Here is a 17103-nt window from a genome sequence, read left to right as displayed (position 1 = left end):
TATTCAAATAAAATGCTGAACGTAAATTGAACTAGTGAAAAGTGTAAACTAAATGAAAATAAATGACTAATAAAATATTAAAGATTGAAGGTCTGCCTTCCAAAATAATCATAACTGCCTGAATAAACTGACTGAAGGTCAAACACCTTAATTAAATATTCCAGACTATCTTGACACTGTCTTCAAGTTGAATAAAATGACTCCGTTAAACTCTGGTCAGAAAAACCACCTACTTGAAATACAAAATTACATAACAGAGAAACTGTCTCTCAAATATTCAAATTAATAACTTTAACATAGTTGACTCACAACAAAGTAAATTAAATTCTGTTTCGTCGATCAATCCACTGACTTATAAGAGTTATTAAAATGTTTATCACATGGCTCATTTGGGAAAGATACCCAAATTTACATAATCTTGGACTGCATTAAGCAAGTGTATCACTTAAGGAAATAGTTCTTAGAAAACAGAACAAAACAACCATGAACATCACTTCATTTCCTACATGACCATCGTCTTATTCAAATACCTCCTGGTTAAACAAAATCAAATATTGACACATCACTCTGAGTGTATCCAACCACTCATTTAAAATTTTACTCTTCATTTACGTGTCTGTGATAGACTGGACTTCCTAAAATATAAGCAGAAATTCAGGCCAAGTGCCTGATGTTAACATTATCGAATGATAGCGATCCTTGTACATTAAAATTTCTATTGACTTTGCCGCTAACTGCATTTCATCATTAATTCAATATTTGTGGTATCACCACTAGATGGAGGCAGATACCATCTTATTTACCATTTATTGCGGCAGTTTTATACAATTGGTTCATTTAAAGATCGCTTCATTCCAAAATAAAAATGTAGTGGATTTTAAAAGAAAGTTTGGTAATTACTTAAGGTGCCTGGTATGAGCATACCACCACTATTTCGACGGTGACCTAATCGATGACCCAATAAACCTAACCTCTGAAATGGTATTTACATCATTACTTTAATTAACGGAGAAACACTGCTCCGAAGTGAACACAGAAATCAAAACAAACTAGCCTAGCTGCACTGATCTATTTACAACAATAAAATAAATAATTCACATACGCTTGCGTCCTACAAATATACGGCAAGATACAATCAGAAAGGAAAACAAATAAACAACTGGATCCCACCATCGCGGCCTATTGGAAAATTAAATAAGGATAGAAATGCGCAAAAACAAACACGGAGTTACCAGAAAAAATATACCCCGCTGCGAATAGCAAAATATTGCGAATTTGACGGCAATCCCAAATTTCAGACGACAAATGTCTGGACATAAAATTATTTAACCTTGATGGAAAAATTACTGTTATTTCACGTCAATCCGTGATTCTACATAAATATTCAAAACACATTGATTCGTCTCTCTGTCCACCTTGTACTCTGGCTAGCATTATTTGTCGAGCATCTATTCTCCCTGGAATTATTTAAACAAATACAGGCTCCTGCCTGTAGTATCATAACCCATGTCGTAACACATTTAACGCACGTGGTTAAATTCTTCATTCCACAATTCTTATTTATTCATTTATTCGCGACGTCATTATTATTCATATTCTCACAGTACAGCCTCGCTCGTATCCGGCGGGCAAAAATTATCTGTCGTGCACATTACGACTTCTTATGTAAATTCAAGACATGGTTCAAATATCATATTTCCATCATCAACGTAGATCATCAGGGATATTCATCATCTAGCTCGAATCTCTCGATCATTCACTGTTAACACATCACAAAATCACAGAGCTGACTCATCAATGGCGCTCATAGTTACTATATAAACAAAAAAAAACAAGTGACGAGATTGCCTCTCAAAACACAAATGTTGAAACGTGCGCAACCGCAACTACAGAAATAAATATTCGCGTCTACCCAAAAATCGTCGCAAAAAAATACGCGGGATAAAAACAAATCGAAACCGGTCATCTGAAGGATGACTCCGCAACATAAAACACTCTGAAATGCGCAAAATGGTGAAAAATAAACCTTGAAAAACATCGCGGCGGTGTCCATAACATCACAACTCCAACAAAAGACAAAAATAACTCAAAAACCGTCGATCTAAAATCATGATGAAATAATAATAATAAACTGACATTACACTCGTAGATCAAAATCATAGCTGCCTAACTGTCAGAATGACATACTACAGAAAATCAACCATAAAATACACGCAAACAAACATCTACTTAGACAAAGCGCACAAAATAAGCCTATCTGAAGGTGCAACCGAAACATTATTATTATTATTATTATTATTATTATGATTATTATTATTATTATTATTATTATTATTATTATCAGAATTATAAAACTGTGAATTATTTACAACCCTACTTAGTACTCTAAACTACACTGATCATCGATTTTGCCACGGTCCTACATATTATTTACATTATAATGATGCTCATACCTGATGGTGGAGGAAGCAGGTCGGTTCACCCACCGGCCCCCGTCATGGTGAAATTAGAATTCCATCTTCAAGCTGATGTGGTATTCCAAATTTATACACACGCAAATTTGACACATTCTTGCCATGCCGTGACACACGATTATTCTTAGCATAAAACACTCGTATTTCTCTCACTCCAGTGAAAGTTTAGAAGAAATGCCACTGCCTGTTGTGTAGACGGATGGTCTCCTCGCTATCTGCCTGCAAGATCACCTGGTGGCCTGGTCGCCGATCCCTCAGCTTTGTTTACCTTACAGCTTATAGTACATTAACCCCACTGGGGCATAACTGTTCCGTCAAGTTTTTGCTATTGCGGTCTGCATTGAAGAAAGTCAAACCTCTTCCCGGCTGTCTTACTAGTTTCTGCCCATAACATCTCGCTTGCCAAACAGTTTATTGAATGGTAGAAACAAGCTAAATATCGTTTCTGTTGTGGAGAAAATTTTATACTGATCTCACAAATAACGCTCCCCGCTGGTTAGAAATGTTGTTATGTCTATGCTGGAAAACATGGACTTGTTTCCCTCAACTAGTAATGTGAGCTCATTTAAGTTTAGAGTGTAATTCTTGCCTGCACTCCCTGCCTTTACAGTAAATGTCTGTGAAAGTGTTCATTTCCTGAAATGCATATTCTCCCAAGTAAAATAATACCAGGCTTTCTAAAAAAATGCCTCCAAGTGTCTAATCGCTTTCTTACCAGCCAAAATAAAACTGACTAAAAATGCATTATGCTGACACACTCTGTCACTCTGTCAAAACGTAGATTCACTGAGAATACTGAAGTATCACTAAAGTACTCAAGACAATAACTGAGAACTAGAAACACTGAGAACGACTGCGAACTTGGAATGATTGAGTAAGACTCAAAACACTGAGAAGTAACTGAGAGTTGATTCACACTGAGAAGTAACTGAGAGTTGATTCACACTGAGAAGTAACTGAGAGTTCGACCCTGTGGTCGCTGGGTTTTTATAAAAATTTCTCCCACCACCTGGAAAATAGTTCCGTGGAAGGGATGTGGCGTAATGATCTAGTCCTTGGGAGCGCTTTCTCGTACATCCGTAGGTTATGGTTTTCACAATTTGTACTCAAAACTTCCTAAATTCTGTCCGACTCACATGTGAAATATTCAATTTAATTATGAATTAAATTAGGCAAATTCGCTTATGGGTGCACTATTGTTTTTAAGTTTGAGGATGTGGCCGCGGATTTCTTCCTCTGTCTGTGGTGGAGATTCTGGGAAAGTGTGCCTTGGGGGTTCTTGATGGAATCTTGTGAGGGGCTCTGGACAGTTGAGGAGATCAGCGAAGTAAAGTGCTAGTTCCTGACAATTTTCCTGATTACTGAGTGCAAGTTTTCCATCTGATCTTTTGAAAGCCAGATTTTGAGGAACATACCCACGGACTTGTCCTCCGAATTCCCTGTAGAAATCTCGTACGTTGTAGTTACGAAAGTTATCTTCAATCGAGTCCAGTTGTTGCTTCAAGTCTTTTCTCTAGACCTGCCTGATGATTTTGGCTACTCGTTTTCTAGTTTCATTGAAATGTGTTGGGTTTTCTAGTGCAGATTAGTGTTTCCAATCTGTGTCGTGTCAAACTTCGGTATGTGTGACCTCTTATGATGAATTTTCTTCGGGGTGAATTTAACCTTTATTCTCACTAGGTAGTGATCGTAATCGACGTTTGCTCCTCGGCGTACCTGTACATCGTGTACCTCTCTCTGCATGGGATGAGAGATGGCAATGTGATCAATTTGAAATTCACCGATCCCTGGAACGGGAAACCTCCAGGTCTTCTGTTTCTGTGGAGATTTTCTCAGAGAAGTTGACATGATTTTAAGATTGTTTGGTGACACAGTTTAATGAGTCTCAACCTGTTTTTGTTAGTGAATTTGTGAGCAGGGAATTTGCCAACAGTTTTCTGGTGTTCTTTTTCTTTACCAATTTGTGCGTTAAAGTCGCCCAGCAAAATTTTTGTATCCACTTTTGGAATCTTCGCCATGATTTCCTCAAGTTTAGCCCAGAACGCATCAGTTTTTTGCGGTTCTTTTTTATTGTCCCCGTTAGTGGTGTGCATGTACGTTCACTATTGTATAATTCTTGTTAGCACATTGGATTGGCATTGTCATTATTAATGTTATTGGTTTTTACGTCCCACTAACTACTGTTACGCTTTTCCGAGACGCAGAGGTGCCAGAATTTCGTCCCTCAGAAATTCTTTGATGGTTTCCGGTAGCTTCACATATTCACACCAAGCAAATGCTGGAGCTGTGACCCTTAGGGCCACGGCTGCTTCCTTCCCACTCCTAGCCCTTTCCTGTCCGTAAGACCTATCCCGTAGATCGCCAAAAGCAAGGAGGTGGTAGAGTCTAGTAACAGTCTCCTTCGTGTTTCCACACCTTGCAACAAGTGCTGCGACATAGTACAATCAAACAAAAAGGAGAGAGTTTATGTTTGTGCATTAGAATACTGATTTTTAAGGTAATAAGAGAAAATTTATTCAAGGCGAAATCAGAAAGAATCTTATGTGAATAGCAAACGTAATAATTATCGTAAAGAAACATTCCAAAACTGAATTGAACGTCAAGAAAAATTACGATTTATAGATCTGTTTAGAGCTCATAGAAATAAATAAAGAGCGAAACGACAGGCAATTTAAATAATTACGTATAAGTCACTTTTATTCGGGTCGCTTTCGAGACGTCTGGCATGATTTTTTGGTTAATGCCTGGAGCCAGATTCTAAGCACTGGTTATTCTCTCCTGACATGGAACTTCACCTAGAGCGTTGTTAGTACTCACCTTTGAGTCCTGGAAAGAGCGGTGGTGAGAACTGCGAGGTGAGGTGCGGGGGGAAGAAGATGGGCGGCGTATGGCGAGGACCTGAGTTCGAGTCCAGCACAGGACGAAAACCGCCGCTGAAACATAAATAAACGTACATCAGTATGTGGTCTCCGACTATGTGGAGGAGCCAAGTCACAGAAAGAGTTCATGGCAAGGAATATAACTTCAAATATTATAATGGGCAGTCATACTGTTAGGGACTGCCTGGCCGAGGCGGTAAAGGCGTAATCAGTTCGCCCGGAAGGACGTGGGTTCGAATCCCCGTCAGGAAGTCATAAAATTTAAGAAACGAGATTTCCAATTCCTGAGATGCATATGGCCCTGAGGTTCACTCAGCCTACACCAAAAAATGAGTACTAGGTTAGTTCCTGGGGGCAAAGGCGGCCGGGCGTAGAGCTAACCACTACTCTACCCCATCACGTACCGAGGTTAACAATGGTGAAAGCCTTTACCTTCCACTCCACGGAGGTGACTTTGCTAGTTATACTGTTAGTTCCTCAACAGATAGAGGATCCCTCTTATAAACCCAGACCGTCCAACGTCGTTTCTACTCTCCGAGACCTAAGCAGCTGTATAGGAGGCGCACATGGCTCTCGACCTTGTAAGGAGCATGCACGTGTTCTACCTAATATCAGTAGCCAGTCTGAATTTCCGCTGTTAACATGGTGAGACGGTAGGTTCGTAAGTAAAAGTTAAGTAAGAATCGGCTCAACGGGGACGCGATGCATTTGTTTAGCAATTTCCAGGTGAAGAGCCACCTTCGTGAGCACAGATTCAGGTAATTGTAAATACACTTGAAACTACTGGCTCAGTGCTCAATAAAAAACATGCACACACACAACAATTTTAACAGAGGAAAAGCTAGATGGCCGAATAAATCACTCACAAAATTAGCACAAGTAGGGGTTTCGGCTTCTTCTGCACACGGAGCTACAGAGTTGTTACACATCAAACCACGCAGTTTTACACGGGACCATTGTTTGTCACCTGCTGATCCAACCACAAGTGTGAGATATTGTGAGTGGCATCTTGCATCATTGAATGATCGCTTATTCGACCCACAGGTTATGTTATTTTCGGATGATGCCTGGTTTCATCTTAATGGTCGTGTGAACAGTCATGTCATAACTCTCGCTATTGGTGTCCAGAAAATCCAAATGGTGTTTATGAAGTCCCTCATTATGAAGGATGACACTTCCAGCAGCTTTTGTAAGGTAAGATGTCATATAAGATTGTATACTACTAAAACGTTTTTATTTCTCCCCTGAAAGGGGAGGCGGGTCTCTTATATGGTAACGCCGTCTCTCAGGCCGGGAGATTTCTTACAGCGAAGGAGATGCACGGAGAAGGTGAGGGGTTTGGCGGCCGTGAGCTCTGCTAGGAACTGTTCCGGCATTCGTCTTAGTGCAAGAGAATGGAAAGCCACGAAAAGCCATTCTCAGGACAGCCGACGGTTGGGGTCGACCGTGAGGTCCAGCCCTGTCCCGTCTCCGAATGCAGAGGCGTAGAGCCATGGTAGAGCCGTGGCCACCCCTCCTCTGCTCGGTTGGCCGGTCAGAGTGCAGAGCTGTTGGTGTTAAACCACGGACCAGCCGTGGCCACTTGTTGGCCGAGAGCCACTCTGCATCTACCGACCCATTGTATACACTCTTAAAGCAGGGCGGCCGCGCGCGTCGTAAACTGGGCTGAGGCAGCTGTTGTAGCGCAGAGTACAAACATCGTGCGTTCGGTCTAGGTTTATAAGAGACCTTGTAGTTCTTCACTAATATTTCTCAACTCGTTAAAAACGATTTAAAACAGTATTCTGGTTAAATACACCTTCCGTTAATGAACCTTATTTATTCATCGTACAAGTTTCGAGAATTTTAATGAGTTTATACAAATTAATACAGGAATAAACAGCACACAATTTATCAAGTAATATGTCTGAGATGTTCTCTACCACTATGACTACTTGGAGATTATGTCTCCATTGTTCTTGAGAAGATGTTTTGAATCTAACCTGTTGGTACTGATAGAACAGACGTAGCCGTGTTCAGTCGGATTTCTCTTCTGAGAACAGTGAGTGTAAACATATTACAGTTACTTATCTGATATTTGCGTCTTTCATTTCGTAGTGTTTGTCATTCTTGTGCCACTTGTTTAATCTTTCTCACCCCTTCATGTATTTCATTTGTTTTCAGTTACCTAAATAATTAATAAGGGAAGCAACGGGAAACAGCCTCGCTCCTCTTCTTCTTAGTACACCTCTTCAGTAATATCTAGACCATCTGCGACGGCAATTGTTCGAGCTGATGGGGATCACATCACCCTTGGAGTTGAGAAAGCAACTGACCGACCGACCGACCTGTCGCGGGTTGTTTTTTTAAGGATGCGGACACACGGGGCGACTTTTGAAGCGTCAGCGGTGTCGCGCCACTTCATTGTATAGCGACTTGACTTGCGACTTCTAATAGCGATACGGTCTTTCGCAGTCGAGGAAACGGAAGTTAAAGTAGCTGCGATAGTGTATTTGTCCCTTTTCCAGAAAAAGAATAGGAAAAGGAAGAGGAAGTTCTGGATCCATCGTATTATACAAGAGCGAACATCAACGAGTATATCGTCGCTGCCGGGACAAAACCTCCTATGTGAAAATATTTTAGAGATATACTGACCCGCAGTACATACATTATGAAGAGGGAGAATTCCTTGACAATAGTCGCATAATATTGCACCTTACATAACAGAACCTTACCGGCCAAAGTTCTAAGCTAAATATTTCACATAGGAGGTTTCGTCCCGGCAGCGACGATATTTTATACTATGTACCCTCAACTCAGAGCAAATTCAGTGGAATTCTTTAATTATTGTAGGATGTCTATCACATCGTTTGAAGAACTGTATGTCATTCTGAAACAAAGGTTGACCCATCAAACCACCGTCATTAGACCAGCTATTCCTCCGGAAGCTCTTCTATTTCAATAATACAGTTCTCCGTGTCAGTTTCAGACCGATGCATGGGTAGGTTTCTATGACTGCTCTCCACCTGTGACAGGGCAGCACGGATACTGTTGACTGGCTGTTGCAATGAGACATGTCGAGAAGCTATTGAGTCGAGCGTGGTCGACGGTAGTGCGCGAACTTGGCGAGTTGCACTACACCGTATGTATGTCATCTGCGACTGTTGAATGAGCGTGTAGCGTGACATGTGTCGCGGGTCACATGTCGCTTCGTCTGAAGGTGACCTAATAGTTACTTTTTACGACGCTTGATAGCGATGATAGGTCGTGGGCTGCAATAATAGTTAATTTATGTCGGGCTGATTAGCTCAGGTGGTAGAGCGCTGGCCTTCTGAGCTCAAGTTAGCGACTTCGATCCTGGCTCAGCCCGGTGGTATTTGAGGGTGCTGAAATACGTCAGCCTCGTGTCGGTAGATTTACTGGCATGCTAAAGAACTCCTGTGGGACAAATTTCTGGCATTTCGGAGTCTCCGTAAACCGTATAAGTAGTTAGTGGGACGCAAAGTCAATAACATTATTACAGTTAATTTTTATGGCACTTGATTGTGTTATAAGGTCGCGAGCTGCTATGATAACGTTCGTATCTCTTGCCGTAACTTTTTACGTGTTGTGGTGTCTGTCTGTTAGGTCATCAGCCCAGAGGCTGGTTGGATTCTCAAATAGCACCACCAAAGGTTATGTGGTTATAAGGAAACCGCAAAAACCAATGGCAGCACCAACATGAGGCGTACTAGGCAAGACGAGGAGTGAGATAGTTTGCCAGAAAGTGCTATTGCAGCACGACTGATCCTATGAGCAACACCTTTCATAACACTCAGACACACTAGTCGTGCTCTGAATGTCATTACTCAGCACCACCCATACCCCAGCAGCTTCCATATTGTCACAGCCATGGATGAGACTGGGACTTCGGTGGAAGCTACACTTTCCTCTGGCCTGTGCCAAGAGATGGATACAAAAGTACTGTATCCATCAAGAAATGGCAGCAGGCAATGGTAGCAGACCATATTTTGAGATGAAGCAGTTGGCAGCTCTGTTTCTTGTTTTGTTGTGGAAGTTTTAAGTCAAGGATTCCCAGGTGTGATGCATCAGACATCCACGATAAGAAAACCCTGATGCGTGAAGCGCAAGATTAAAAAGAACACACACACACACAACTACAAGATGCCGCAAAAAACATGATTACCGTTATTGAAATATGTCGGTGGAATGTGTATTTATTGACGGGATATAGACGCTATCAGACGAGATGTCAGTTTTCTGTTTCCGTTCATTCCCATTTAATGCATGGCACCAGAAAAGCGTAGCCAAAGTCAGTGTAGTAAACTGATTATTTCCCAACCGACGTAAGTTCAAGTCGTATTTCTGTAATAATACGGAGTACTTGGCTAAGATCTAACATTTTGGTAAAGCATGTGATCTGATGAAGGGTGGTTGGCTGTTTCCTTACGACTTTCATGCCCAACTAATCGGCTTCCCTCAACACACGTTTGAAGAGGCTTCTATCCAACAAGGCTTGTTTTCTAAAACTGTTTAAATATAATCACCCACCCAAAATTAATTTGGATATTTATTTATTTTCACTGGTTGCGACAGGGTGAAATCATCCCAATTATAGTAACCTACACTAATTACGTTAAACATCATGTTAATTTAATTTCATTATAATCTAACCTAAAACAATTTCTACTATATATATTTCAAAGAGTTCTAATTATCGTGTTTAAATTATATCGATTACGAAACTAAACTAACATAGGCTCTAGTCTTGAAGAACGTATTCTGTCAGCCATGTTAGTTCTTTTAATGTTGAAAACATGACAAAGTAGCGGCCCCCACAATACGAAAAAACATAAAATCAAGTAGTTTATTCAATTGTGTCAAAATCTGAAGTGCTAAAGGGCCTGGAAAGGTTTTAAATTGTGTCTTGGATACCCCTACCAAACTTTTAAAATATTCGAAAATCACTTAAAGCCTAAATGCAGTTCCGGAAAAATCCTTAAAATCGCTTGTTTCGCTCCTCATCTTCTTTTTGATTCAAATCCTAGCCAAATTAACCTATTTAAATAATTCTTTCTGTAATGTATTCCTTAGTTCAATACCCCCAGGATTTTCTAGTATTTGAAAAATTTCCACACTGAATGTAGTTATAAGGGCTTAAGTGAAACAATGCATTGACTCACATTAGCGCTCGTAGTGAGAGAAAAAGTAAAACGGCTAATCTAATCGACCATAACAATGGTTAAGAAAACGATTGTCATTGTTTGGAATAAATAAAGAATACATTCTCATACTTTTATATTTTATTTACCTAAAATTCGTAGCTCACATCCCTAGGATATTTTCAACATTGAATTGCTTGCCTCAAAGGCTAGAACTGTGGATTTTTCAGTGTGGTGAAAATATTTAAGAACTGTTTGATAGGCAAAATTTAGGTCGAGTGTTTGCTCGTTCAGGACAGCTCTATTGTAGCTATTACACAATCTGTAAAGTGGTGAATAGCTGTGTGAGGTACTGTGTGCTTTCGCATACTTGAATGTAATATTAAGCATTGAATTTACACGAGGTACGTGAAAATTTATCCTGGATAAAAAGTCTAGGTTTTCTATGGTACAGTTAGCCATTTTGTGGAGGAATTTAGCATCATTAATGTTTAACCTGTTAACTTATTCCAAAGACCAAATAACTATATTTCATACGAAGTATTTAAACACAGAGTTATTTTAGCGAATCGCTGGTATAAATCCGTTACATGGGATTGACGACATGCAATATGTATGTCCTGTAAATTGGATGTCTCTACAAGAAGTGTGTTATTTATATTGCATTGACTTCTTACATTCTGTTTATTATCGTGGGTATTATCCACTCACTTGTGGACATAGCTGAGCTATGAAATTGCTCTCTGAGCCTGGAATATGTCCGCTAGGAGCATCTAACTTCAATAAACAGCGTAAATATTGTCCTAAATCCTAGAAGCATGTTAATGTACACAGCCTTTCGAGATTCAATCTCAGTGGCCTCTCTGTTTGATGTTTTTACGTTACCGGCTTATAGTATGATGCATGTTTGTTCTTTCCTTTCATAAGTTTAGACTTCAATTTACTTTTTTTAAGTCCCCGAAGAATCGAGGGGGCTGTGAGAAGCACACCCTATTCCTACAGCTCTCTCCTGGTACAGGATGTGCTACAGAAGATGCTGCACCCTAACGCTCTCTAGCTGTGTTTACCAGAACTATAATAGCAAATTCTCACTTAAAGGAAGTTCAAAATTTACTTCGTGACAACGATAGTAATAATAATAATAATAATAATAATAATAATAATAATAATAATAATAATAATAATAATAATAATAATAATGTTGTTTGGGTCATCAGTCTATAGACTGGTTTGGTGCAGCCCTCCATATCATCCTATTCTGTGCTAATCTTTTCATTTCTACGTAACTACTACATCCTAAATTTCCTCTGTACTGTTTCTCATATTCGTGCCTTGGTCTACTCCTGCCGCTTTTAACGCCTACACTTCCCTCAAAAACCAACTGAACAAGTTCTCGGTGTCTTAAGATGTGTTCTAACATTCTGTCTCTTCTTCTCGTCAAATTTCGCCAAATAATTCTCCTCCCACCATTTCCATTCAGTATCTTTTCATTTGTTAATCGATCTACCCATTTCACCTTCAGCATTTTTCTGTAACACCACGTTTCAAAACTTTTTACTCTTCCTTTCTGAGCTAGTTATCGTCCATGTTTCACTTCCATACAGTGCCACACTCCAGACGTAAGTCTTCAGAAACATCTTTCTAAATCCTATATCAATGTTCGAATTGAGCAAATATTTTTCTTCTTAAGAAAGACCTTCCTTGCTTGTGCTAGTGTGAATTTTATATCCTCCTTACTTCTGCCATCGTTAGTTACACAAGTAACAATATTCATCTACTTCCTTTAAGACCCCATTTCCTAATCTAATATTTCCTGCATCACCTAAATTCGTTCGATTGCACTCCATTACTTATGTTTTGGACTTATTTACTTCCATCTTGTACTCCTTCACCAAGGCTGTGTCCATACCATTCAGCAGTTTCTCCAAATCTTCTGCAGACTCATATAAAATAACAATATCATTGGCAAATCTCAGAGTTTTCATTTCCTCTACTTGGATTGTGATTCCTTTTCCAAATTCCTCTTTGATTTTCTTTTCCGCCTGCTCTATGGAAACATTGAAGAGGAGTGGGGGGGGGGGCAAATTGAAAACCTCCCCCACTCCTTTCTGGATTGGTGCTTCTTATTCATAGCCTTCTATTCCTATCACTGCAGAATGATTTTTGTACAGATTGTAGATAATCCTTATTTCTCTGTATCTGATCCCGATTACCTTCAGAATCTCGAATAGTTTGGTGCAATCACCATTATGGAATACCTTTTCTAGATCTACGAATGCCGTGTACGTAGACTTGTCTTTCTTAATTCGATCCTCTAAGATCAGATGTAAATTCAGAATTGCTTCACGTCTTCCTACATTTCTTCTGAAGCGGAACTGATCTTCTCCATTCTCAGCTTCATCTAGGCTTTTCATTCTTCTGCAAATAATACGTGTTCAAATTTTGCAAGCGTGAGATACTAAACTAATGGTGGGGTAGTTTTCTTAATTGTGAGGCCCTTATTTCTTGGGAATAGGTATAACAACATTGTGCCTAAAAACGGATGGGGGGCCGATGACCTTCGATGTTAGCCCCTTAAAACAACAAGCATCATCATCATCATCATCAGAATCGGATGGCACTTGTTCCGCATCATACCTCTCAATAATAATAATAATAATAATAATAATAATAATAATAATAATAATGATGAAAATCCGCAGAGTGATTCCAGTCATTCCACCAGGTCAGGAATATAATGAATGAAGCTCCCATCTAGCGGCGAGGATGTAAATTGTACCGGCTGCCAAAGCCTATCGCACTCCCCTGGGACAATGATTACTGACTGACAGATGAAATAAAATCAAAATTATATTGGAGAGTGTTGCTGGAATGAAATATGACAGAAAACCGGAGTACCCGGAGAAAAACTTGTCCCGCCTCCGCTTTGTCCAGCAAAAGTCTCACATGGAGTGACCGGGATTTGAACCGCGGAACCCAGCGATGAGAGGCCAGCGCGCTGCCGCCTGAGCCACGGAGGCTCCTCAGATGGAGAAATAATCTATAAAAAATATTTCGGCGCGTGATTAAGTGATGGACAGGCTAACACCATTCAATTGGCAATTCACTGTTGATGCCAGATCACTCTACAGACGCGATCCAAAATACCTGATTTTTTCTTCTTTATGACTAGATTTCCTCCAACGACTTGGATTCATCTCTTGACATTCTGTCTTCTCGACGTTCAGACGGAGGCCATATTGAGGGAGGCGGTTGTTCCATTCTTCGACTTGGTGTTGCAGTTGCGTTCCGCTGACGTCTGCGAGCGCAGCATTTTCTGCATCAATTCTTGAAATGAATAATTGAATATCTCATGGTCCTCCCTCCATGAACGATGCTTAAAATAAAGTAAATGCCTGGGCACACTAAATGCGTGCTGCGATCACGTTCTGCGAACTCTGGAAGCAGCGTGCTGGACGCCAAACGGTGTTTCTTATTATACTATAATGTCTGTCAAACACACACCGGTCTGCGGTAACGATCTCATCCAGGACGTAACGGGCAGCGATCAGTTAAGTTTCGAGTCTGTTGCTCGCGTAGTGCATTGCGTTCTTTCTTGGAATTGACACGGAAGGACTGATTGAAGAGGTGAAAAAGTATCCCTTTTATATGACCGAGGACATGTTGACTACAAAAACGTCAAGAAGATAGAAAACTGGAGGGATATGGGACGTACATTGAACTGATAATGTAATTATTACAACTCTAAGTATATTTTAATTTAGACTGGATAGAATGCGCCTTGGGTTTCACGACGTCCTGCTCGTAACCGTAGCCCGCATTATGTGTGGCCAGGCCTTAACTGTATATACTAATATTAGTTCAATTTCATCTGTACTTCGACCTCTCGTCATATATCGAACAATGTTTCTGAGAACCTGTCACTTTTTTAAGGAATCATAAAATACTCGATAATAATTAGAGGCGTGACACCTCGTGACAGTCGCCTGTCTCCGCGATCTATTTATGATAGTTTTATTGGGGGCGGGAGCATTTACAGACATCTCCACGTCCACGGAACGAAATAATAACTCTTTTATACTCAGCAACTGTATGTAATTACTGAACTGACCACAGCGCGTGCTATCTGAGACTTAGACGTCAACACAGGGTGTTTCAATAAAAGCGTGCATAATTTCAACAGGAGAAAGGGGATGCACTACTGAACATTATGAGACATGGTCTGAGTCAGTTTAAGAAGACACAAGCTTAATAATATCTGTCCCTATTAGTTTTAACAAAGACACAAGTATGCGATTTTCATTTGAGAAACAGGGAAGCCACTCGCAAATTGAAGATAGTATGGTCAGGGGTTGAACTGGAGCATTGTAACACTCCAAAATATCTAGGAGTGACGCTCGACAGATCTCTTACTTCCAAAAAGCACTGCATGAACTGAAAGACAAAGGTGTCAAATATCCTCAAGAAATTGTTCGGATCACAATGGGAAAGTCATCCCGATACCATCCGAGTTTCTGCAATGGCACTATGTTATTTGGCAACAGAGTATGCCTGTCCTGTTTAGTATAGTTCCACGCATGCCTAACAGGTGGATGTAGCTCTTAATTAAACCTGTAGAGTTTTAACAGGCTGCTTTAAATCCACTTCTGCTGAATGGCTTTACCACCTCGGAGGGATAGCATAACCTCTTATTCGAAGAGAAATAACTGTCAATAATTAAAGAAAGAAACTGGAGCTAGAAAGAACCCATCTATTCCATGGGTAAGAACCACATCCGCAACAATTGAAATCAATGAAGAGCTTCCTTAGAACATCAGATGGACTTAGGACCACCATAACACGACCGGGCAGTAGTTATGCATAATCCCATCCATGCATTTATCCTGCGAACCGAATGCTCTCTCCTCAGATGGTGGCTATCCGTGACTGGGAGAGAAGTGTTCATTCATTTATTCATGCATGCATGACAATTTAATTCGGTCATGGAATCATTCATTTAAAAAAATTTTAAAACCCTCATTCAGGCACTTATGTACACCTATGTATAGGGTCTGTGAAAATGGAGGAGAACTCTGTACAGACTTATGCCAAATAAATAAATTGCGACTTAGGACCACCGCTGGAAAAGCTAAGCTACAACTATGGAAGACTACGACGTACCTTCCCATTGGTCGGAGAAAAATTTCAGAAACTTTGCCTCCTAGCCTTGACGAGGAATGGCTGACTTGGAAGTCCCTGAATAGATTGAGATCTGGAGTGGACAGATCAAGGGTTAATTTAGCAAGATGGGGATACTCTGATAAGAATGATATTCAGTGTGAACGTGTCTCTATCTGCTGTGTCCAGCCTCCCGAACCCAAGAAGACATCCATTACTCCACAGTAAATGCACTGGAAGTAGCTAAGTTCTGGTCATAAACAATACAATATTTGAACTGTGTCTTTTATGTATATATATCTGATACGAGAATAAATAAAAACTCTTATAACATAGATACATTTTTGGCTCGAGGGTCCATCTGGAATTAGTGTCATCAATTTCCCCACACTATTGTAACCATGGCAACCAGTGTTCGCCATCTGTATATACTAGGCCAGTAGCGTCATCTATACGTCACTATAAGAACGCAAGCTTCGTGAGAACGAGTACCATATTCTGCCTATTGTACTTGGAATTGATTTGAAAATTATCGAGCTAGTGGCTGCATGGCTATCCGCTTGCATTCGGGAGTTAGTGGGTTCGAACCCCACCGTCGGCAGCCTCGAATATGGTTTTCCGTTGTTCCCCATTTTCACACCATGCAAATGCTGGGGTTGTAACTTAACCAAGGCCACGGCCGCTTCCTTCTTTCTTTCTTTCTTTCTTTCTTTCTTTCTTTCTTTCTTTCTTTCTTTCTTTCTTTCTTTCTTTCTTTCTTTCTTTCTTTCCTTCCCGATCCTTGCGTCGTCGGAAACTTTCGAATCTAATTTTTAAAGGGGCGTATGACATACTGCATAAACTTGTGCGAAAATACAAATATATATATATATATATATATATATATATATATATATATTTATTTATTTATTTTTTGCTAGTTGCTTTACGTCGCACCGACACAGATTGGTCTTATGGCGACGATGGAACAAGAAAGGCCTAGGAGTTGGAAGGAAGCGGCCGTGGCCTTAATTAACGTACAGCCCCAGCATTTGCCTGGTGTGAAAATGGGAAACCACGGAAAACCATCTTCAGGGCTGCCGACCGTGGGACTCGAACCTACGATCTCCCGGATGCAAGCTCACAGCCGCGCGCCTCTACGCGCACGGCCAACTCGCCCGGTAAAAAAAAAGACTGTGTGAAGACTAAACTAAGTAAAATGTATGCGATTTCGTATTTTTAACTGATTGGTAAGGGATAAAATGATGACCGGGCGAGTTGGCCATGCGGTTAGGGGTGCGTAGCTGTGAGCTTCCATCCGGGAGATACTGGGTTCGAATCCCACTGTCGGCAGCCCTGAAGATGGTTTTCCGTGGATTCCCATTTTCACACCAGGCAAATGCTGGGGCTGTACCTTATTTAAGGCCACGGCCGCTTCCTTCCCAATCCTAGACCTTTATTATTCCATCGTCG

General features: G+C 40.5%; 1 protein-coding gene across 1 annotated transcript in view; it reads right to left on the bottom strand.

The window, feature by feature from the left end:
• Drgx (Dorsal root ganglia homeobox) overlaps positions 1-17103 on the bottom strand; it is a 367971-nt gene that overhangs the window by 21175 nt on the left and 329693 nt on the right. Inside the window, exon 8 of the mRNA XM_067147688.2 lies at positions 5292-5407. Coding sequence (XP_067003789.1) covers positions 5292-5407 — 116 coding nt within the window. The remainder of the gene's footprint in view (positions 1-5291; positions 5408-17103) is intronic.

The sequence above is a fragment of the Anabrus simplex genome, chromosome 1 (genome assembly GCF_040414725.1).
Source record: "Anabrus simplex isolate iqAnaSimp1 chromosome 1, ASM4041472v1, whole genome shotgun sequence".
Taxonomy (NCBI): domain Eukaryota; kingdom Metazoa; phylum Arthropoda; class Insecta; order Orthoptera; family Tettigoniidae; genus Anabrus; species Anabrus simplex.
Note: the sequence above shows the minus strand (reverse complement) of the source record. Positions and strands in the feature narration are given on the sequence as shown.